Raw genomic sequence first — 23,643 nt, 5'->3', positions numbered from 1 at the left:
TATCGGGAAAAATTGCCAGTGAAGACAGAATCACAGAACCATAGAATAGTTTTGGTTGGAAGGGACCTTCAAAGCTCACCTAGTCCAACCCCTGCCATGATCAGGGACATCTTCACCCATATCAGGTTGCTCAGAGCCCCGATAGCCATCTATAGACCTAATAGGAATATAGGGCTGCACCGGATGGGACAGATGTCTTGCAAATTAATAGGTAGCAGATCATCTTATAAGATGACAGTAGCCTGGGGATGCGGTGGCCTGATAAATATCCATTAAAGCCAAGAGTTGCTCTCCACATCTATCAGCGTCCACCACACTGCCCTTCCACAGGGCTTCATCCAACCTGCTTATTTTATTTTAATTGCTTTTTCCCCTTGGCTGAGGATTGCTAAAGGAGGCTGCACATGAGGGTGACTTGAAGAACTTCCTCCACCCCAGCCAGGGGACATGGGGTTGATATGAGCTCCAAACTATGGTATGCAGCCATCTCTGGAGATGCTCACCAACACTCACATAGGCTTAGATTAACTTCATCTATTGATGCCAGAGTGAAGCCAGGAGGGGCAGATGGGGCCAGGTTTAACCACTTCAAAGCTTCCACCTACTTTGAAGGACTTTAAAGAGAAGTTACATTTGTTCAGAATCAGCACAGGATGCTAAATTTACTCTGCTGACAGTTTTACTGGCACTGAGTCAGCCCAATTCGCTCATACCGATTTGTACGCATGAAATAATGAATGGTGCAGAAAAGGGAGACCAGCAACTACACGGTGGAGTCCTGCACAGAAGGGATATTTCTAACTTAACCTAGAAAGCTATGGATCAACCAAAAATGAAAAATATGCAGATTTTTCACTAGGAAAAAAAAATTATGAAATATTTAGCCTGAAATGTTTAATTAATTGTATTTTTTTTTCATTTTCCTTACTTATTTTCCATCCCATTTTTTCCCTTATTCTACTCAAGACAATATGAAAGAACTATGAATCACTTTATGAAGCAAAACGTCAATCTGTTTTACAAGGAATATTTCAGAATATCACATTTCTCTTTAATATTCCTCTAAGCAGAACAACAATGAAAAAAATACACATTTTCATTAAACCAAACAGCAAATTTGTCTGATATTTTCGAGTTATTTTGCCTCTCTGGAATAGAGTATCATTTGCTCCCAAATATTCTCCAGCTCCCTTTTCCTTCTTAATGCAGGAAGAGAGATGTTCAGTGAAACGAAACAGTGGGAAGCCAAAAATCGATGATAATGGCTGGTCGAACTCTGGAGCTCAATGCCAAAGGAGGTCACTGAAGTCCAGTATATAATGAGATTTAATTAAGTCATGGCTGTTTAGATGGAAATTGAGAATATTCAGCGTTATCAAAGGAAATTTCAGCAACACATCCTCATAATAATCATTAACACCACTCTTCAGCATTCACCTGTCCTCTACAAACTATGGGCCAAAGCTTGAGCTATTCAACACCATAGGAATCTCCTCTGATCTCCTTCCAGCTGTCTGGTCCTGATCAGCCAGAAGATACTGGGCTAAGCTGAACTGTGAGCAAATCCTGCTCACGAAGAATTGCTTACATGAGAAGCACGCATGTTTGATCCTAAAACTGTATTATTTTCTAATGAGAACAGAAAAACTCCATTTGGACTCAATATAAACAGGCTGTGTATCCTTCTGCAAACACAATTAATTTTAAAGATAAGCCCAATTGTTTCTGTCCTGCAAAAGCCAAAACATGATTTTCAGCAATAAAGGAACAATGGCCCATGCTGAGGTCCCTCATGCAATAGTAAACACCATGACATGATCTTGCCTTCCAGATAAATGAGTCTAAAGTCCTGGAACTGGATGATTCCTTACTGTTTCTGTCAGCCTGACATGTTACTGCACCCCAAGACACTGACCTCAGCACTTTGATCCTATCTCCCACCTCAGCCCCCTTTGCTTGAAAGGTCAATTCCAACCAACTCCTATTGCAACGGTCTTGTCAACGTATAAAATTCGCCACCACAAGTGCAAGAACTACCCCTCATTGTCTGCTGCATCAAGTGCCCTGTCTCCTACTCCTACGTGATGCTTAATGACAGCTTTATCCTCCAATGCCCACGCTATTATCTTGTACACAATAATTTACTGTAAAGCTGCACAGAGACTGTGAATGGTATAATGAAGCTCCTGGTGCCTGAGATTATTTTTTCTCCCAACATTAATAATCAACCTCTATAGACGTATGCGCACATATATATATGTATACAAGAGCAAATCAGTTTGGACAAGCCAATATCTAATTGTGCGTGACTAAAACAATGTGATACATTAATGCACAAATTTGAAACTTGGACAATGCACAATGGAGTAAGTGTGAGCAGGCTGGGAAGGGACCACTGTCTGTGGACATCTCTGGTTAGGGCTCATCAAGTACAACACTGGCACAAAAGGAGGAGGAAATTGCTGAGGCTACAACAGGGTGACTTCAGCACGGACTGAAAGCAGGCTATGAATAAGATATAACTAATGTACTGAAAAGGATGAAGTCAGGTCATTTGGCAGAGCAGAACCGTGCTGCAACCCATTTATAAAAGTTGCTTGAGTCAGCAGCTCACAAATCATGGATATTTTCATCCATTCCTGAGGGCCATGGAGCATGGACTTCTAAGGAGGAAAAATTGTTGCCCATGCTGTCATGTCCAAAATGTCACAAATACATGAATGATGGTGATGGTGAACACTGCAGAGGGCCCAGGAGCTCAAAGAGCAAAGTAGTTGTGGGAAAGCAACCCCAAGATCAACAGTCCTGCCAATGGTCATGTCTCAGCAGAAGGAACTAGGAGGTTTGAGGACCATCTGAGCCAGCCACTGGGATACTGAGCAGCACAGAAAGGTCCATGTATGATAGGAAAGGGTGAGATCGATCCCCACACTCAGACTAGGTGGCACATAAAGGGTGAGTGTCAGGAGGATGGAGCCAGGCTCTTCTCGGTGACAACCAATGATAGGACAAGGGGTAATGGGTTCAAACTGGAACACAAGAGGTTCCACTTAAATGTGAGAACAAAATTCTTCTCAGTAAGGGTGCCAGGCTCCATTCACACTGCTGGGGGTTCTTGTGAACCACAGAATCACAGAATGGTTGGGGTTGGAAGGGACCACTAGAAATCACATAGTCCAACCCACCTGCTAAAGCAGGGTCACCCAGAGTAGATAATTTACCCTCGTAGATCTGCACAGGGGCTGCTGGGGAAAACCCACCCTGTACTGACTTTCCTGAAAGCTCTGGTGTGAAGCTGCTTGAGCTCATCGCCAGCTCATGTTCCCAAGATCCTGGCCCTTCTCCAACCTGGAGATGCTCTAGTGATACTGCAGTTCACCTGCATCGAAACCGCAAGGTTTGCCCTTGAGGCAAATGACAGAGGTGCTTTTAAACTAAAGGAGGGGAGATTCAGGCCAGACAGGAGGAAGAAATTGTTGCCCCTGAGGGTGGTGAGAGCCTGTCCCAGGTTGGCCAGAGAGGTGGTGGATGAACCATCCCTGGAGACATCCCAGGCCAGGCTGGACGGGGCTCTGAGCAACCTGAGCTGGTGAAGATGTCCCTGCTCATGGCAGGGGTGGCACTGGATGAGCTTTGAACATCCCTTCCCACCCAAACTATTCTGTGATTCTATGATTCTAAGATTCTAAGGATGGGTCTCTCTGAAGGAAGGTCAGGAAATAGCTGTTTGACATGAAATAGAAGCTCCTCCGCTGTGGCAATGTTATTTGACTCCCTGCATTTTTCTCCTCCCTTCAGGAATCGTTATTTCTTTTCTTCCTGTGTTTCTAATGCAGCTCAAAATTAGTATTGCTCTTTGATTTCATTTCTAGTCTGCATGACAGTGTAATTGCTCATCCTGGCATGGGACTAGAAATAGATTCAGCAGTAAAGCAGGTAAAGGAGGAACACAGTGAAGCTTAAATAACAGCTATTATTTTGCCACTGTATTGATGACTTGAAGCATTATTTGCTCCTTGCTGTAGTAGCTACTATATGACTGTATCTGAAATATGCTGATTGGGAACCAGGTGCCCTAAAACTTAATCACAAACATGAAATATGAAGAGCCTAGTTAGTCACAGTCTGAGTTTCAATTCATATGTGATAGCAATTCTGGTGTGAGCTTTAATAGAAGACCTTGTCACCTGATTTCAAAAGGTTTACGTGTCCAAGATGGCAACAAGGCAAATGCTAGTTAAAGGGAGATCACAGAATAATAGAATCATTTTGGTTGGAAAAGACCCTCAATATCATTGAGTCCAACCATTAACACAACACTATCACTAAACCATGTCCCTGAGAACCTCAACTATGTGTCTTTTGAACACCACTAGGGATGGTGACTCCACCACTGTCCTGGGCAGCCTGTTCCAATGCCCGACAGCCCTTTTGGTGAAGACATTTTTCCTAAATACCCTCCACTGTCAATGATCCTGCAGAGCTGATGGAGATACTGGTACAAGGTCATGGCCTCACTTGCTGCTCACACAGATGTCTCTTAGATGCCAACAGGACAGAGAAGCTTGCAGCTCAGCTGAGAGGCCAAACAACCAGGATGGCCTCTTGTTTTCTGTTAGACCACTGAAACCTGGGTGTTGTAACAACCAGGTATCTCCTAAGTGATCTTACACTTCCATGGCTCAGAGCCTTCAAGCTAAAATATTGCCTGTGAAAGCAAAGCACACACACCTTCTTAGGCTCCAAAGACACACAATTCTATCCTATTTAAGACTATGAAGTAAAATATAGCAAATAACAGATTCCCAGACTATTTGGGGTTGGGAGGGACCTCTGGAGATCCCCCAGCCCAACCCACCTGCTAACGCAGGGTCACCAGAGCAGATCACACAGGAAGTTGTCCAGGTGGGTTTGAATGTCTGCAGAGAAGGAAACTCCACACCCCCTCTGGGCAGCCTGGTCCAGGCTCTGGCACCTCAAAGTAAAGAAGTTTCTCCTCATATTCAGATGGAACTTCATGTGTTTCAGTCTGTGCCCGTTGCCCCTCATCCTGTCACTGGGCACCACTGAAAAGAGTCTGGTCCATCCTCTGACACCCACCCTTCAGATACTTATAATCATAAATAAAGTTCCTTCTCAGCTTCTCTCCTCCAGCTGAACAGCCCCAGCTCTCTCAGTCTCTCTTCATCAGAAAGATGCTCCAGACCCCTCAGCATTTTTGTAGCTCTCCACTGGACTTTCTTCAGTAATTCCTTGTCCTCCTTAAACTAGGGAGCCCAGAACATATAATGCAAACATCTTAAATATACATGCTTTGGATGCATAATGCCTTCTTCTCAGAAAAGGAAAGAGAATTAAAATCTGTGACACTATACATCATCCATTCACGATGCACATCTGCGAGTGACATCTCCACCACACACACGTTTGTGGTTTCCCACATATCAGTGGGGATATTTTTTATAAAACTACACAGGCAGAAATCCCTTGGATCCATCAGTTGAGGTACCAGATTCAACACGATGAATATTTCACAATGAATGGTTCTGCAGCTTGACGAGCTGCATTTCCACCGTGTCCCAAGCGTGCAACACTAGTCAGGCATGGGGAGATGTGCTGCACATGACATATGCAGTGTGATAACCACACAACCTCAAATAATGCAATACAGAAAGTGGGTGAATACAAAATTAACCTACATTTAGTCCCATCACTTGCTTCTGCTGCACTCATGTGTGTATGTGTTTGAGATCATGCTATTTCTCTACAAGATTTTATATATGTAAGGAATCCGAAGTATTTTTTAGCATGTAAAGGTGACAATTCAGTTGCTGGTTGTGACAGACAGGGCTGAATTCTGCTTTCCATTTTACGCCTTCCTCTGCAATGTACCCATTCAATATTTATTTAATTGAAATTAAGAGGCTGTAATTCTTCTTCAACTGGAAGAACCATAATAGAAGTGGGTGTGAACTACATAGATGAAAGAAGGAAGCTGAGGCTTATCTTAAGATAAAGGATTAGTGAGCTAAGGGAAAGCAATCAAAGACTGAATCAGATTCCACCCCCCCCCCCATCTTTATCCTTAATACTGTCTTATTTCAGGGGCTGCAAAGTCTAGATGTGAATTTAATTTGGACGGTAAGGCAGAGCTCTTGCTCTGGAGTTTGCATTACATATGTAGAATTACTAGGGAGGAAACATGGGGAAATGACACTGAAATTGCCCTGGTTGCTGTGGAGGAAGGTTGTTTCAAAAGACTAACCTGGGCTCAAGAGATGGGCAGACAATTTAGGGGAACAGTGTGGGAGAACTGGGTGGCTTTTTTGGGAAGATGACATGGCTTAATGTGCCCATGTATTTTTTTTGAAAACCCTAAAACACACCACCACAAGTCATGGTTGTAACAGGGAGCAGAATTAGGTCCATTAAAGTACTTTTAACAGTGTAATAACACAAGTCCACGCTGCCTCAAGTTGACCCATCTTTCTTTAGAAGCCATGCAGGAAGCACAAACGTAGATCAATTGTAGGAAATAAGAACATTAATGTAAAAACCACTCTCCATTTCCCTCCTCCCAACTCCACAAGCTCAGGAAACCATCAGCATCGCTTGTGCATCAATAACGATGTAATGGGAGGGATGCGCTGATGCTGGCTCCCCAACAACTGGATTAGTCCCACGATAACGGATTGGTAAATACTGGGACCATCAAAGCTGTCTCGGGGGAGTCTAGGAAAGAGGCAGCATGAGGCACTGGAGCAGATGGCTGTATTGTGAATTCTCCTCCTAATTAAGTAAAACAAGGACCTATGCGAGCGAACGAAGCAATTACTGGTCACTGCTGGTACTGCGCCGTCCGCATGAAGGCTGTCATGAAAAATAAAAGGACTGTTGGAAAGCTTTACATGGGAAATGTTGAGAAAGTAGGTTCTGGAAGAAGGTTATTTTATAATGAACTGGCTGTTTTCAAGGGATCCTCCAGCGCTTGCAAGGAGTGGAAAGCCCTGAAAATGAAGCACAGACAAAACAAGTTGCGTCTTTACATCAAAGGTGCTCAGATCCAGAAGCTCCTCTCTGTCCTTAGCCAAAAGCATCGCTCTAGCGCACACTGAAACCATCGGGGAAATACATCGTGATAGCCCTGTGCTACTGAGGCTGGTGCTCTGCTCCAAAGGAGAGGCGTAAAGCCAAAAGAAGACCCAAAATCAGAGTGTCTGCAACCTAAAGGCATGGCGCACAGCAATAAGCAGCAGGCGAAGTGTAGGATTTAGTCCTTTTGGAGGAAAAAATGGAGTAGAGACATGGTTTTCTGTTTCCAGATGCAAGGAGCCTGTGCGTAGCATGAGCCGGGGAGCTAAAACCGCAAAGAGATGAAAGAAAATCCTAAGGGATGCGCATGGCAGCCTGTGCCAGCAAAGGGGATTTAGAAACGCTCTGTGCAGAAAACAAAGCCCCAGGAGCTACAGAGGCTGTGACAAACACCCAGAAACACCTAAAGACTCAGACACCATTCACATTTTCAGGAGCATCTTGCATTTACATTATTTTGGAAGCTGATGGGATGTTATCACCCAGGGGTCTGATGTCCTGGGGTCTTTTGGCACCTGCAGAGCCAGCCCAGAGCATCTGGAGGAGGTTGCAAATGGACCACTTGCTTGGCCATAGACCTGCATGGATGCTCATGTGTCCACAGACAACCAGTCCGGAGGATGGTGTCGTTGTAATGTGGCCATAAATAGCCCTAAAAATATGTCTGGGTCATGGAAACCCACTTCCCAAGAAGGATAAGACTGAATAAATATACCCCTCCACTGCACACGCTCTGCAAGCATCTGCAATCACAGACCTACCTGCCAAAACCCCAACCCAGCTGCCAGCGCACAAAACTGTGCATTGCAATCCCTTTGCTAAAGAAAAAAGGAGTTAAAAAAACTCCCAGAAACTAAATTTGGGGTCTAAAAATTAAAAGCACCAGCTTTACAACTCTTCTGCAAGGAACTGGAAGGAGGATTTGTTATTACTAAGCACTTTTGCATGCCCAGCAAATGTTTACAGGTTCTCTGAGGCATTTGCGTCCACTGGGTAAATTCTATGTATTTGGAAATGAGACGGTCTGCAAATACTTCATCTTTTGGAGCTGTTCCAAGCTTAATCGAGAAATAAAACATGCTAGGGACAAATGTATTAAGCAGGTACTTAATTGAGAGAAGAGATGAGAGAAGACGGCACTGTTCTTGTCTCCCAGGCAGCACATACATGTTTTAAACACGTTCCTAGATTGATATTTATTGCAACCGACAGAGCAGAAAGGCTCAGAAAAAAGCACTCCTTCCCCTCCCATAAATAATTCACCCCTTGTAACAGTTCATAAAATGTTTATATTAAGTAATAATTAAATATTACATTACAAAAAATAACTAACATTCCAGCCAAGAGGAAAAAAAATCAGCCCGAAGGAGTGCAAGGAAAATTATTGCCTTGAAGCTGTCACGTTGGGTTTTCTTTACTAAAAGCAGAGCTAAAGCAGTTAAAAGGGGTGATTCTCAGCTGCACTCAATGCTCCCTCCGCTCTGTTAGATCAAATCCTGATCTTGTCCCAAATTATAGGCTTTTTCCAATCAATCTTTGTGATATTGACATGGAACCTGCTCTTGTGTCTGTGCAAGATCTCCCTATGCGGTGGTTTTCATAGAAACACAGAATCATTTTGGTTGGAAAAGTCCCTCCAGATCATTGAGTCCAACGAATGATCAGCCAGGCAGGGCTGAAATTTCTCATATTAACCTCTTCTGTTAAGCAATGATGGGTTTTTACTTCAAATAATCCACTATGCACTCTTATTAGCAGATTTGGAGCCTGCTAATGGGTTACTTGGTCTTGGTTGTGAAGACACCCAAGGTCCAAGATGGGACAAAACTCCAACAGTCGGATCCGAACATGGGATAAAGGACTGTGAGCATGGCAGGGAGGAGAGGGGGTGGTGGGTAATGATTGAGGATCAGCAGAAGCCATCGAGATAATATGAATCAAAAGTCATCACGCATATACCCAGGCACTTTTTATTAAAACTATAATTGCTTGATCCAACCCATGCCCTGGGGAGCATAAAGAAAAGCAAGCAGCACCAAGGTCACTGCAGACAGAAAATCAATGCAGGGAATGAATGGTAATGACTTTTTCTTTGTTTTCCCTAGGTTCAAACAGAAGGACTGTGGAGATTTCCTGCTGGCATCTCCAGGGATGCACAATATCCCTCGGACTTGCTCCAGCAAAGCACTTTAGTACATTTTTAACTTTCAACATCTAAGTCTTGCTCCTCTTGACTGTGACTACAGTGGGTTCGAGCATCCCAATGGACCATTTTATTTCATATACACAAAGAAAATTATCCACTTCTCTGTGGGGCTCTGTTCTCTGTCCAAAACCACCCCAGTATTTTGCAATGACCACTGTCTTCTGCACTCCTCATGGGTGTCCTCAGGACCTTCTCTGGTCTGCAGCTGTGCTGAGATACAAAGCCAAAACCTGAATAAAAGAGCCTACCTAAGGCTTTACTAATGTCGAAGGATATAACATTTCACACATCAAATTCCTCTACATACATCTCAGTATTTTTTGAGTGGTTTTGTTGGTCAATTTTCCTTTTTTTTTTTCAATGCAATAACGCTCTTGACATGTGATTTGTGATTTACTGCAGAATTGTTCCTGAACCAGCCATGCCTGTCTGCACCGGTACCAACGATGAATCCCACCTTGAAGTCATACCCTGCCTATACCTTTCCTGAATTGCTTCTTACTTATTTCAGGTTGTTTCTCCAATATGTCAAGATGTCCTTGAATTCCAATTCCAGCATGCAAAATGCTTTAGCCGAACACAAGTGAAGGACTGAGCATGAGATTACATGGATGAAAGGGAGTGGAGCATCTGCCTTATGAGGAAAGGCTGAGCAAGCTGGGTCTCTCTAGCTTGGAGAAGAGGAGACTGAGGGGTGATCTCATTAATGTTTACAAATATATAAGGGTGAGTGTCAGGAGGATGGAGCCAGGCTCTTCTCGGTGACAACCAATGATAGGACAAGGGGCAATGGGTACAAACTGGAACACAAAAGGTTCCACTTAAATTTGAGAAGAAACTTCTTCCCGGTGAGGGTGGCAGAGCCTGGCCCAGGCTGCCCAGGGAGGTTGTGGAGTCTCCTTCTCTGCAGACATTCCAACCCGCCTGGACACCTTCCTGTGTAACCTCATCTGGGTGTTCCTGCTCCATGGGGGGATTGCACTGGATGAGCTTTCCAGGTCCCTTCCAATCCCTGACATTCTGGGATTGTGTGAAATACTGTACAGGCACTCAGATGGGATGGTCCTAATGCCTCTTTCTGCCCTTAAAATATCTCTTAACTTCAATAAAGTACCAGTTACAACTATGGCAGGAAAGTAGTGCTGTAAATTTAAAATGTGGTATATCTAAGGCAGGTTGTGTCCTATCCAGAAGGGATGGAACAGCTTCTTCTCTCCACTGTTCTCTGAGCTTGAACATCAGCCCTTCTCTGACCTGGTAATTCTGGGTCTGTGTGATGCAGGAGCCAAGTGAGTGGTATTGCTCACTGGAAATGTGATCGATGGATCGATGCTGCAAGCTGAGTATAGGGGTTTTTTTCATTGATTCCACCAACATTTGGATCAAGCTCTTGGGATATGTCTCTAGAGCTCCAAAGGCTGATTCTGAATGTGGTAACACCTAAGTGATGTGAAAGTTCTGTCCAAAAAGGAGTCTGTAGTCACCAGCCAAGAAAAAGCCAAGAGGTTAAATGAGGATTCAAAAGCTGGTGTCTCTTTGCCTCTCAGTGAACCTGGCCAGAACACCTGAACATGGACATCTCAGTACCTGAGAGTATGGGATGAGTCTACATGAATGAAATCTATGAAGAAAGAGCAAAAAAAAATTATTTATATAATCTGTAAATAAAGACCATGGAATCACCAAACTGTTCGGGTTTGAAGGGACCTTAAAGCTCCCCCAGTGCCACCCCTGCCATGAGCAGGGACACCTTCACCAGCTCAGGTTGCTCAGAGCCCCGTCCAGCCTGGCCTGGGATGTCTCCAGGGATGGTTCATCCACCACCTCTCTGGCCAACCTGGGACAGGTGATACAGGGAATTGACAATTAACTAATTAACACTTAAAAACTAACAGTTAACACTTAAAGAACTAACCCTACCCCACATCACTAAAGACACATAGAGAGCTAACCCTTTAACCCACATCACTATTGCCTAGCCTTGCTTAGCTCTGTGTAACTTAACGTATGAGAAACAGGACTTCACTGACGCCTTGCAAAGATAATAATCCTTGGGTGCATCCTTGGGTGAACTAGGTAACAGAAACTTGGGCACAGGACAGGAGATGCACCAGTTTTAACCAACTCATCAGTCTGAGACCTAACCAGCTCATCACACTGGACCAAAGGTGACCGTGTACAGAGAAAGAGGACCCGTGTTCACGATCACTGCGCAGCTGCAACCAGGAGGAGCTGGAGGTGGAGACTATGGAAATGGTCTCCCGGAACTCATTGTAATACAAACCGCCTTCTAGGAGACAGGTTATGAATATGTATAGGCATTCCTAAAACTTTCATGAACATGTAACATTTTACTGCATTTAACCAAGTTCACAGCTACTGTGATTTTACACATGCATTAGGTGAAATGATTCCCCGTGTGTCCAGTGTCGTAAATAAATACATACTTTGCTTATAACTTCAAGGGTTGTAAGGTCATTCCGTGCCTCACAGGCTCTCACCATCCTCAGGGGCAACAATTTCTTCCTCATGTCCGGCCTGAATCTCCCTCCTTTAGTTTAAAACCATCACCCCTTGTCCTATCACAACAGGCCCTGCTCAAAAGTCTGTCCCCATCTTTCTTATGGGCCCCTTTTAAGTCCGGAAAGGCTGCACTAAGGTCTCCCCAGAGTTTCTCTTCTCCAGCTGAACACCCCAACTCTCTCAGCCTGTCCTCCCAGCAGAGCTGTTCCAGCTCTCTGATCATCTATTGATTTCTACGAGCAGAATAACCTTGACCTTTGCAATTAATATCTAGCACCGCTTCACTTCAGAAGCCCACTGTTTTCTTTAAAAAACACCTTCATTTTTTTCTCTCTCTCTGAGCTAGATACGCAGCAAAGCACCTGCACAGCCTCACAGTCCTTTCAAAGAGCAAGAAAAGTAAAGCAGCAGCCAAGTAACATCAGCGACCTTGCAAAATATTATGGTGAGAAATCTCTGGACGCTTTCTGAGACAGCACCTGCAAGGTTGGGTGGATAAACACCATGCAAGAGCTAATTGACATGAGGAGGATGTTGCTATGCAGGAGAAAGCGGACTGCAGTCCTACAAATAGATGCGGGGATGCCGGGAGACAGCCTGTGGCTCGCATCATCCTGAATTTCCTTGCCTGTACAGTGGATCTGGAGTAACCGATGCCAAAATGGTTCGTTTACAGCTCTGTGGTTGTATTTTTAGGGTTAAAACCAGATGAATGTAAAGCCTAGTGTTAAGCAGCCACGCAGCAGCTAAACGGCAAGGTTTTACAAGTCTGCTGGCAGCAACGACAACCTGGGAGGTGCCTTCACAAATCAAATTATTAATCAAAATCCCTGCTGAGCATATTATTTTGTGCTCCTGAATTGCAGCCTGTAGACCCTTGTGAATCTCTGCAGATGGATGTGGATGCTGGGGTCCCCGGGCTGTACCCCAATACCAGCTCATCCCTGCTCATCACCCCCTTGTTTTGCACCACGCAGCATCGTCCCCAGCTGCAAATCACAGGCGTGTCGTGATGCAGGAATATTTGCTTTCCTGCTCCAATGCACAGTGGTGTAAAATGCTTTTTGAGACAAGCTGCTACCCTAGGACCACTGGTTAAATTTCCCCTTTTCACGGTGTCTTTTTGTGCAGCTGCCCGAGGGTCATATCCTCTCCCCCAGGTAATTCTGCTGGTGTTACAGGAGCTGCAGTGATTTTTACAGATGGAGCCAGTCCCATTCTTTCCAAGCATGAGCAGCGCATTGTTTCAGACAACCCACCCATCAACCTGAGAACATCCCTCAAACGCATCCTCCTTCTCAAAATTGAATTAAATCTCCATCAAATATATATATATATATAAAGCAGCCTCTCCACCTTCCCAGCACCAAAACACCCAGTTTTGTAGCCTCAGCAGCACTATATATATATATATATATATATATTTATTTATATATATATCAGCCTCTCCACCTTCCCAGCACCAAAACACCCTGTTTTGTAGCCTCAGCAGCACTATATATATATATATATATATATATGTATATATTTATTTATTTATATATATATCAGCCTCTCCACCTTCCCAGCACCAAAATACCCTGTTTTGTAGCCTCAGCAGCACAACTTGCAGCTGGGTCCTCAAAGCAGCAAGAGTTGCTCTGTATTCACACCGTGTTTGCAAAGTGCTGCGAGGTCCCTTCAGGTGAAGGCACCGTTTGAGTGAAAGGAGTTATTAATAGAAAGCAAAATGTGTTTGCGATATAACACTCACAACATTGGACTTGGGGAGGAGAGATGAGTTGAAGGTTAAAGCAGTAACTTGGCGAACAGCTTGGCTTCTTTGTGTGCATATGTGTATATATATATATATATGTATATGTAAATATAAAGGACATCGCAAGGATAACCAGAATGCTGAGCTATAAATCAAGAGAAATAAAATTTCCATCCTGTAAAACTGAGAACTGGCTGAAGGGAAGAAGCCAGAGAGTCGTGGTCAATGGGGCAGAGTCCAGTTGAGGCCTGGATCTAGTGCAGTGCCTCAGGGGGCAGTGCTGGGCCGGTGTTATTCAATATATTAATCAATGATTTGGACGAGGGAATAGAGTGACTGTCAGCAAGTTTGCTGGTGACACCAAGCTGGGAGGAGTGGCTGACACGCCAGAGGCTGTGCTGCCATCAGAGACCTGGACAGGCTGGAGAGCTGGGCAGGGATGACCTCATTAATGTTTACAGATATCTAAAGGGTGAGTGCCAGGAGGATGGAGCCAGGCTCTTCTTGGTGACAACCAGTGATAGGACAAGGGGTAATGGGTTCAGACTGGAACACAAGAGGTTCCACTTAAATTTGAGAAGAAACTTCTCAGTGAGGGTGACAGAACACTGGCCCAGGCTGCCCAGGGAGGTTGTGGAGTCTCCTTCTCTGCAGACATTCCAACCCGCCTGGACACCTTCCTGTGTAACCTCATCTGGGTGTTCCTGCTCCAGTGGGGATATTGAACTGGATGAGCTTTCCAGGTCCCTTCCAATCCCTAACATTCTGTGATTCTGTGAAACTTTCCTAAAATGGCCTTTTTCCCTCCTGGTTTGCAGGACAGCATCCATAGTCTTGTCCTGGTGCAGCAAAGTTTATTTGAGATCTCAGCATTAGTGCTATGAACACATTCAGCTAAGAGCAAAGAAAAGTGAGATTGATATAGGATAAAGTGAAGAAGTGCTTAGAAAGTGAAGGCTTGTTCAGCCAGTAGGAGATGGGAAAAGCAAAGATCAGGGTCTAAATGTGAGAGAAGACAAATTTACAACGGCTGTTTGTGATTTATTTGGCAAAGGAAGGACAGTGAAAGTCCTGCTGTCTAAATTAGCTGATCCCTCTCCTCTTTATTTATTGTTTGTGTTACAGTGGTAGCTTGAAGCTGTCAGGTGAAATTGGAGTCTGTTCTGCGGCATCTGCTCCTGCATCCAGGAGAAGCTGGTGGTCTAAACAGACATGGCAGCGACTGGGAGGGGAGAAGGAGAAGTGTTTGGCATGTCCTTTGATAGAATAACTGATTTAGCAGACAAAAGAAATGTGAGAATCTACCTGGTTTCAGTAAAGCATTTGCTACAGGGCCACGTGGGAAATCATTAATTACGCCAGTGAACATGAACATCAGCAGAATGGGAAAACTGGGCAAGGGAAATGACAATGATGAGTGTTGGAAGGCTGAGCTGCAGCCTGAAGGAGGTTAGCAGTGTTTAACGTTTTTAAGGTTGGCTTTGGCACAAAAAAAGTAGGACAACACTGATGAGACCTCCTAATGGCACAACGTTGTAGGCAGCACCGATACGAAGGAGGATCAGGATATCACAGAGGAAGAAAGGGATTGACCTTGACTGCTGTGTTCAAAATGGGATGAAAATTATTAGCTCTAAATTCTAGGCTTGGTGCTAATCACCAAGATTTTTTGCTATAGGATGGGAGCTTCATGGCTGGAATTGCCTAAGCAGGAGAATGATGTGTAGGTCTTGGTTATCATAAGAGGGGGTGAGGGATTCCTGATGTACCTTTAATGCCCACAAATATGACATGGGAATCTCAGCAGAAATGGAGATCTCATCTCCGAAGGGTGACAGTTTGCACCTGTGTTTAAAAAAGTGTGATTTCATCTAGGAAGAGCTGGAGAGAAATGGTCAATACAGGGAGTAAAAAGGAGACCAAAAAACTTTAACTTGCTAGTGGACATGGTTCATGGAGACACTGAGCAGTGACCTCCAGATAGAAGAAAAGCACTAAGCAATGCAGTGCCAACGAAACAGCAAAATATAACCTGTCCATTGACTCAGACTGGAAATGAGATGATGGTTGCAAACCATCGGAGACTGAGGTCTTGGCACACTCTTCCAGCTGGCATCGTGCAACTGAAAATCTGCTTTTTCTGAGGCAGAGCCTCAGAACTTAGTTGTAAAGACAAATAAGGAGGTGCTTACGATTGGACTTGCTGGTTCAGATGGTCCCATCCAGTCTTGAGTGCTTAAAGATCCCTGCAGAGGTGACACATCAGAGCAGGAGCAGAGCAAAAATTGCTCAGGTACATTGAGTCTGTCACCTGAATGCCACCTCCACCTCCTCAAGCCTATCCTATGGCATGCACAGCCCAGGTCCACCTTGCACACAGTCAAAGCAGCAAAATTCAGTATTGCCCACACTGCTGAGCAGCTCCCATTTGGCTTTTGGGGCTGGATAGCGTCCACCTTAAAGTGATTGCAGGGAATATGCTGGGAAATATTTCAGCTTGGAGATACTACCAAACATCTGCAGTATGCTCAGTTCTGGGCTCCCCAGTTTAAGAAGGACAAGGAATTACTGGAGAGAGTCCAGTGGAGAGCTGCAAAGATGATGAGGGGTCTGAAGCATCTTATGAGGAAAGACTGAGAGAGCTGGGGCTGTTCAGCCTGGAGAAGAGAAGCTGAGAGGGACCTTATTTATGATTATAAATATCTCAAGGATGGGTGTCAAGAGGGTGGACCACATGCCCAACAAGAGGATGAGGGGCAACAGGTACAGATGAAAACACAGGAGGTTACATCTGAATATGAGGAGAAACTTCTTTCCTTTGAGGTGCCAGAGCCTGGACCAGGCTGCCCAGAGAGGTTGTGGAGTCTCCTTCTCTGGAGACATTCAAACCCACCTGGACACCTTCCTGTGTGACCTGCTCTGGTGACCCTGCTTTAGCAGGTGAGTTGGACTGGATGGTCTCCAGAGGTCCCTTCCAACCTCAACCATCCTGTGATTCTGTGATTCTGTGAAGAGCCTTTCTCAGCTGGTGGACTATATCCAAAGGAGATCAAGACACTGAGCGTGGCAGGATTGCTGCCTGTCTGCAACACCCATCTCCATCCTCTTCATGTTTTAGGAAATACAAGAGCTTCCTCCACCTATGGTTGTTACATACTCATACGACCGGTCCTTGCGGTATCAGCAGACGTCGTGTCCCTCCTGCTGCTGAAGGTACATATCAAATAACAGCTGAGCCAGAGCTCAGCCTTAGCCAAAGCTACCAAACATCTATCTGAACAGCCTTTTCCAGATGGAAGAAAACATCTTGTCCCTTCCCTTCCAGATGAGGGCAAAATTGGATCCATTTGCTTGTACAGATTACTTTAATGGCACTTTCATCCAATTTGGGAGTTCGTAACTGAAATGACACTGGGAAATTAAATTTGCCCAGGAACGTTCTCTGCACTCACACTATTAGACCCCCTTAGCACCCAAAACAAGGTGGTTGCGACCAAGGTGCCCGTTGGGATCAGTTCTTGGCCTGTCCTCACTCTCAAATGAGCCTGGGAAGAGTGCTAGGGAGTGTTTCAACAACTGAAGGGTATAGATGACCATGTCCCCATGCCCAGGAACGTGTTCTGGAACTATTTAATTTACCAGGACAGACCCAGCCTGTGGATCTGATCAGAATTTTCAGAGGCAATGGAAAATTTCGCACCAAGTTTGGCAAACCTGACAGCACGAGCCAGTGTTACCAAGTGTCTCACTGAGATGGGACATGTCCTCCACTGGAGATTTTCAAGATTACATTAGATAAAATCATAGAATAGTTTGGGTTGGAAGGGACCTTAAAGCTCATCCAGTGCCCCCCCTGCCATGAGCAGGGACATCTTCACCAGCTCAGGTTGCTCAGAGCCCCGTCCAGCCTGGCCTGGGATGTCTCCAGGGATGGTTCATCCACCACCTCTCTGGCCAACCTGGGACAGGCTCTCACCAACCTCAGGGACAACAATTTCTTCCTCACGTCTGGCCTGAATCTCCTTTAGTGAATCTGTAGCCTCCTCCAGCCCTCCTGCATAGACATCCCTCCCTAATTTAGCTCCGCTCTATCTCAGAAAAATACACAGCAAGTCTCCAGCACTGACTCATTCATCTCTACAGCTACTACAAATTCTCATTTGCTCTGTATCTTTAGTAGCTCCAGGGCTTGAGATGAATGACAGTAACATTAGCAACAGGCAAGTCATTAATACTAGAGGCAGTCCAAAATTTTCCATTTCTTTCTTGTTTTGTTTCCTCTGATAGGAAAGGAAATTGATGGGGAAAAGAAATAATTGCCTTGGTTAAAAAAGATATATATATTTTTGATGAAGAACTTGAAATACAGGTTTTGCAATATTCTCTGGGGAAAATTAATTGCCTTGCTACTCATTTTGACAGTCTGCAAGGGGGGTGAAATTTCCCCTTTCCCTTTTCTATCTTTCTCTCTTCAGGGAAAACATGTAACAAAAGGAGAAGAATGCAAGACAAAGAAGAGGAAAAAAATACCCAGCAAACACTAAATTCTAACATTTCCCCATTATTTTCAAACAAAAATGGAAAACGTACATTCTTTCTTGCATTTTTGTCAAATATGCTTCTAATTGTCCCACTTCCACCAACAAATGCCACTGTCTGCACATTTTGTCACCTCCTCCCTCTGGTCACAGACCCACAGGGTCAACCCCCATCCCTTCCATCCTTCGGTGCCACAAAGAGAAAAGGTCTGCTCATCCCTTCAGGAGTTCAGGTGGCAAAATCACCCCCCAAATACTCAAGTACCGGAGTTACCACCTCTGTGCCCAGTACAGACCAAACCCTCAATGATGCCACTAGATCCTCCAATGGGACACCAGATGATTGAAGAAGAAAGGGTTCCATCCGGCAGCAACAGCTTTCCAAGGAGCTGGAAAGCCACAAGGCTGGGTTGGGACTCCAATGTACAGGCCAAGGTAGCCACATCAACTTGGTGTTCCTACTCGCTGGAGGATGCCCTGGTCCTTACTTGGTCCCTCAGGCCACCACCAGAAGCAGGAATGAAGAGGGAGCGAAGGGAGATGCAACCTGCTCCTGTAGTGTTGCTTGAGCAGCTTTGGGGAGGGAAACTGAGGCAAGAAGCACCTCGGTGCTGGAACCTGTGTCACACCAGAGCACACCTGGTCACAGTGGTGGCTTCCAGCACCTTGACCTCAGAAGAACTACAGCAAACAGGAGAATGATGCCCTGGAGCTGTACTCTGATCCCAGCTCTAGTCCTGATGCACAGTGGTAGGTCACTCAGCCCCCCACCTCAGTTTTCCCACAGCCAAAGAGGAATAGTCACAGGGCACTAATTAGTGAGCAGTTGCCATCATGTGCAATTTGGTCACCTTCAAACTTACTTGCTACTGGTGGCTTCAAACCAGACGTTGCCCTGGGAGCCACTTAACTTTTGGAGACCATTAGGAATAAGCATGTCCTGACGTTGTTTCCCTTGGTTTGCCAAGGGGATTTATTTGGGCATAAGTACATAAATAAATCATATATAGAAATAGATATTTAATAAATAGATAAAATGTAAATCTATAAAAAAAAATAAATGTAGAGATATATAAATACAAATAATACAAATGAAGAAAATACAAAAATATAAATAATAGAAATACTACGAATACTGTAAATAAATAATGTAAATAAATGCTGTTTATTCTGTAGGATCTCTGGGAACAGGCAGTCTCTTACAGACACGCACAGCCCTGACATTGCTGCTCTGGCCTCGCTGAAGATTTCTGGGCTCAAACAGTAATGCAAACAAATTGTCCATCCCTCGGGCTGGGAGTAGCCTCCATGCTCTGTGGACATCACCACTGGGCATCACATCTGCTTTGTAAGTCTGAGCAGACCACGATCTCCACAATCATAGAATCACAGAATCATTTTGGTTGGAAAAGACCCTCAGGATCATCGAGTCCAACTGTTACCCCAGCCCTGGCACTGCCCCATGTCCCTGAGAACCTCATGTCCGTCTGTCCAACCCTCCAGGGATGGTGACTCCAGCACTGCCCTGGGCAGCCTGTTCCAATGCCCCACAGCCCTTTGGGGAAGAAATTGTTTCCCACATCCAACCTCAACCTCCCCTGGTGCAACTTGAGGCCGTTTCCTCTGCTCCTGGTGCTTGTTCCTGGGGAGCAGAGCCTGACCCCCCCTGGCTCCAAGCTCCTTTCAGGCAGTTCAGAGATCAGAAGGTCTCCCCTCAGCTCCTGTTCTCCAGCTGAACCCCCCAGGTCCCTCAGCCGCTCCCATCACACTTGTGCTCCAGCCCCTCACCAGCTCCGTTCCCTTCTCTCCACTCGCTCCAGCACCTCAAGGTCTTTCTTGGTGTGAGGGGCCCAAAACTGCCCCCAGCATTGGCGGTTTGGCCTCCCCAGGTCCCAGCACAGGGACGGTCACTGCCCTGGGCCTGCTGGCCACACCAGTGCTGGTACCAGCCAGGATGCTGGTGGCCTCTTGTTCAGCTGCTGGCACCAACACCCCCAGGTAACATTCAATATTCATTTGTCTTGGTATGAGGAGGTTAGAAAGGGGAATTTCCCCCTTTAGCGTGGACTTCCCTGATGACCTTGGGCTAGTTGCTTACACTATCCCATGGTCTGTTCCCTCACCTGGAAATAAAATTAAAGGTGACAGAGCGATTTTAAAAACCACTCCTGGTGTGCTCTTTGGTTTCTCCAAACGATTGTTTCCCAGCCCTGGAGTATCCCATTACGCTGATTTGCAGCAGTGGCAGAGGGCTGTAAGGAAATCTCCCCTTGCTCCTGGGGAACTTTCATCCATGCACAAGCCCAGCAAAAGCCATGGAGGACAAGCCCATGCGAGCCATCCTTGCTCCTCTCTAGTAGAAGGTCACTAGGAGATAATTTTGGCTGCTGGGTGAGCCCAAAAGATTGCCCAAATAATCTCCATCGTTGGAGATTTTTCCATTATGGACTTCTGTGAGCAGCAAGGTTCTCAAAACTAATAGGGATTTGGAAAATTTGGCTTTTCAAAAGAACCCAAACAATAAACAACACTTATAAGATACCTAATTTGAACAGAAAATGAGAACAATTAGCCACAACATCACTTATGCATTAATGAAGAGGCGCTTATGTCCCAGGGCTGAGCGTCAGAGCAAAACACTTCTCCTGCAATACGCTGCAAGGAAGGAAAAAACATGCAAGTGGGAGAGCAGATGAGGATCCAAGGGCAAAGACAAGCCCTAAGGGTGTCCTGAAAAATGAGGAGCAACACAAGGAAGGCGGAAGCCTTCATGTTTCTCTTGGGTTTAACATCTGAGCCAACCCAACCTCTTTGCTTGGGGAGCAAACCCAACCCAGCCCAGCCTGCTGCAACGGTGGTCGAATGGATTTGCTGGAGAAGACAGGAGGGATGGTACGTGGAGGGATGGGAGGGCCAGCAATCTGCATTTAAATATGCAAGCAAATAAGTCTAATTATCCTTTGCACCAGTGGAACAGAGCAACACAAGAGCTCTCCCGCTCCAGGACTTCTTTAGTCCTGCCATCACCAACATGAGACCTTGCAAGATGAGCAGACAAAAAAAAATGGAGTCTAAGATCACAGCTGGTCAAAACACATTAAAGGACTGTTTCACTTCTGGAAAACCCTTTTCCCACACCCTCCACCCCTGCAAAACAGATCCTGACAATCCCTGGCCATTTTCTTGTATGTCAGCCAACCACCGTCACACCTGGATGCACCTGAGCCCACAGCATCACTCACATCCCTAGCAAGAGAATACACCGAACTACAGCACAAATAAAAATCTCACTGCTTGAACCGTTTCCCACTCAGGGACATGGGAAAGAAGATGATTGCCAGGTCTGCCATGCCACACAGTCACCAGTGGGACACAGGAGTCAAAACCCAGCTGCATTTTAAATCTGCATGAATTTGCTACCTGTTTGATGGCAGGGTGTCACCTCTAAACCCCCCTGAGGAGGAAAAATCATTCTTGTGGTAGCGTAAACACCTTGGCATTCCTATGGGTACGGGGAGAAGCAAAAAGGCGGCGATTACACTTTTGCCACAACAAACCCCAGCTTTGCTCTCTGCCACCTCCACCCCGGCCTTGGCAGCATTGGGTTCTGCCAAAGAAAGCTCTGGAAAACACAATCACAGCAAATCCTCCTTGCAAATGTACGAGCGGAGCAGCCACCCCGCCACTTTTGTTTTGCATTCGTAACGCATCCAACCCCCCTTCACCCGGAGAGAAACAACAACAACAGCATCTCGCGGCAAGGAGTTTTGCACTCCGAATCCCAAATGAGAGCTCTTCTGGGGTGAAATAAGGGCACCCTTTTTTTAGCCCGGGGTGGGGGGATGATGGGGGGGGACGACAGAGGGATGTGCCACCCCCCCATGCCGCGCTGCGTTAAACATGGCAGCATCCGAAGGCTGCCCCACCCAAGCGGCCTAGGATGCACGTCACCCGCATCCCGCTGTGTCCCTGGGACGCTTTGTCTCGGGGATGCTACAGGCCCAGGGTGCTGCGTGGGACCCTCCTGGGCGTGGGACCCCGAGGATGCAGTGATGTGGTTGGGATGCTGGTCCCTTAGGTTGGATCCTTTTAGCCAGGGATGCACTTGGAAAGGACCAGCGGAGACTTGCACATCCCGGGGAAGCGACCCAAACCTCTCCAAGGTGGTGGGTGCCTTTGAATTTTGGGCTGTGGTGGGCTGGGGAACACCTGAAGCTGCTCCAAATCCACACGGTAAAAAAGATCCGTGGATTCACTATCTGCACAGCACCTACCCACGCTCCATCGATGCCACCCAGAGAGGTGGGGAATTTTAAAGAACCCCCCCGCAAGGCAGGAGACCATCAAAACCACCTCCAAAAACGCTTCAAAGCCTCATTCCCCCACCTCCCGGGGGTGGACAAGAGGGGACAGGAGAAGGGTTGAGGGTCGGGATTTGGGGACTGGGGGGGATCTCACCTGTAGGACGAGCTGACCCCCGCCGCCGCCACCTCCTCCTTGATCTGCCTGTTGAGAGCATCGGCGGCCGCCCTGCCCCTGCCCGTGTCCGGCTGCTGCCCGCCCGGCTCCTCCGCCTTCTTCCGACCCTTCTCTCGCCCATCCCCGGCCCGCACCGCTTTGGGATGATGCTCATCCTCCACCTCGGGGTCTTCCTCCTTTTTCTCGGCACCGGGAAGCACCTTCCGTCGCTTCTCCTGAGCTGGTTTCTCCGGGGAACCGCGGTCCAAAGCGAGGACGGGGGAAGGTCCCGGTTTGGGGATCCAGGGATGATCACCCCGTTTGGGGATGGGCCAGGCACGGAAATCCTTCTGGTACTGCGTCTCCTTCTCGAAGGGTGTATCCGAGGGCTGATACTCGCTTTTGGGTTTGCAGCTCGGCTCCGGTCGTTGCACCTTCCAGGGCTTGTAGTCGTGTCGCATCACCGAATCGGCCGGGGGTGAGGAGTGCGGAGCCGGGCCGGGTCGGGTCGAACCGGGAGCCGGTTCCCCCCCCGCACCACCCGCCGCTTCGCCGCCAGGCTGGGTATCGATGGGGGCGGCGGGGCGGGGGGGAGGAGCGGGGGCGAGGGGATGCTCGGTGGCCTCCGAATATTTGGTAAAAACGAGAGGGACGGCGATATCCGCCTTATCCAGCTGGTTCCAGAAACGGGCGATGCAGCAAGCGCGGGTGATGCAGGGCCACGCCATGGCGGCCCCCCCGCACCACCACCACCCCGCGCAAAGGAGCGCACCCGCGCAAGGAGCGCAGCCGCTCCGCGCCGCTGCCGCACGGAGCGATGGAGCGGCCGGGGGAGCAGCGCCGCCCCGCCCCCCGCTGCACTGGAGGGGGCGGGGACTCGGGGGGGGGGCGGGGCTTGGCGGAGGCGGGGCACACACGTGTGAGCACACACCTGTGCACACGCACGCAAGACACGCCCGTGCGTGCACTGACGCGCACTCGCACCCGAGTGCAGGTGTGCACATACGCGTGTGCAGTCGTGGGAAATCGAGATGTGCAGTTCCAGCCACCTGGATGATAAAGGAAGATCA

The 23,643-nt window shown here is 46.8% G+C and overlaps 1 protein-coding gene across 1 annotated transcript in view; it reads right to left on the bottom strand.

Moving 5' to 3' along the window:
• MAP6 (microtubule associated protein 6) overlaps nucleotides 1-23,301 on the bottom strand; it is a gene marked incomplete at both ends in the record, with an annotated part of 44,496 nt that extends 21,195 nt beyond the window's left edge. Inside the window, one exon of the mRNA XM_082052277.1 lies at nucleotides 22,574-23,301. Within this exon, the coding sequence (XP_081908403.1) occupies nucleotides 22,574-23,301 (728 nt within the window). The remainder of the gene's footprint in view (nucleotides 1-22,573) is intronic.
• Between the last annotated feature and the right edge of the window lie 342 nt (nucleotides 23,302-23,643).

The sequence above is a fragment of the Streptopelia decaocto genome (genome assembly GCF_964273445.1).
Source record: "Streptopelia decaocto genome assembly, chromosome: 1".
Taxonomy (NCBI): domain Eukaryota; kingdom Metazoa; phylum Chordata; class Aves; order Columbiformes; family Columbidae; genus Streptopelia; species Streptopelia decaocto.
Note: the sequence above shows the minus strand (reverse complement) of the source record. Positions and strands in the feature narration are given on the sequence as shown.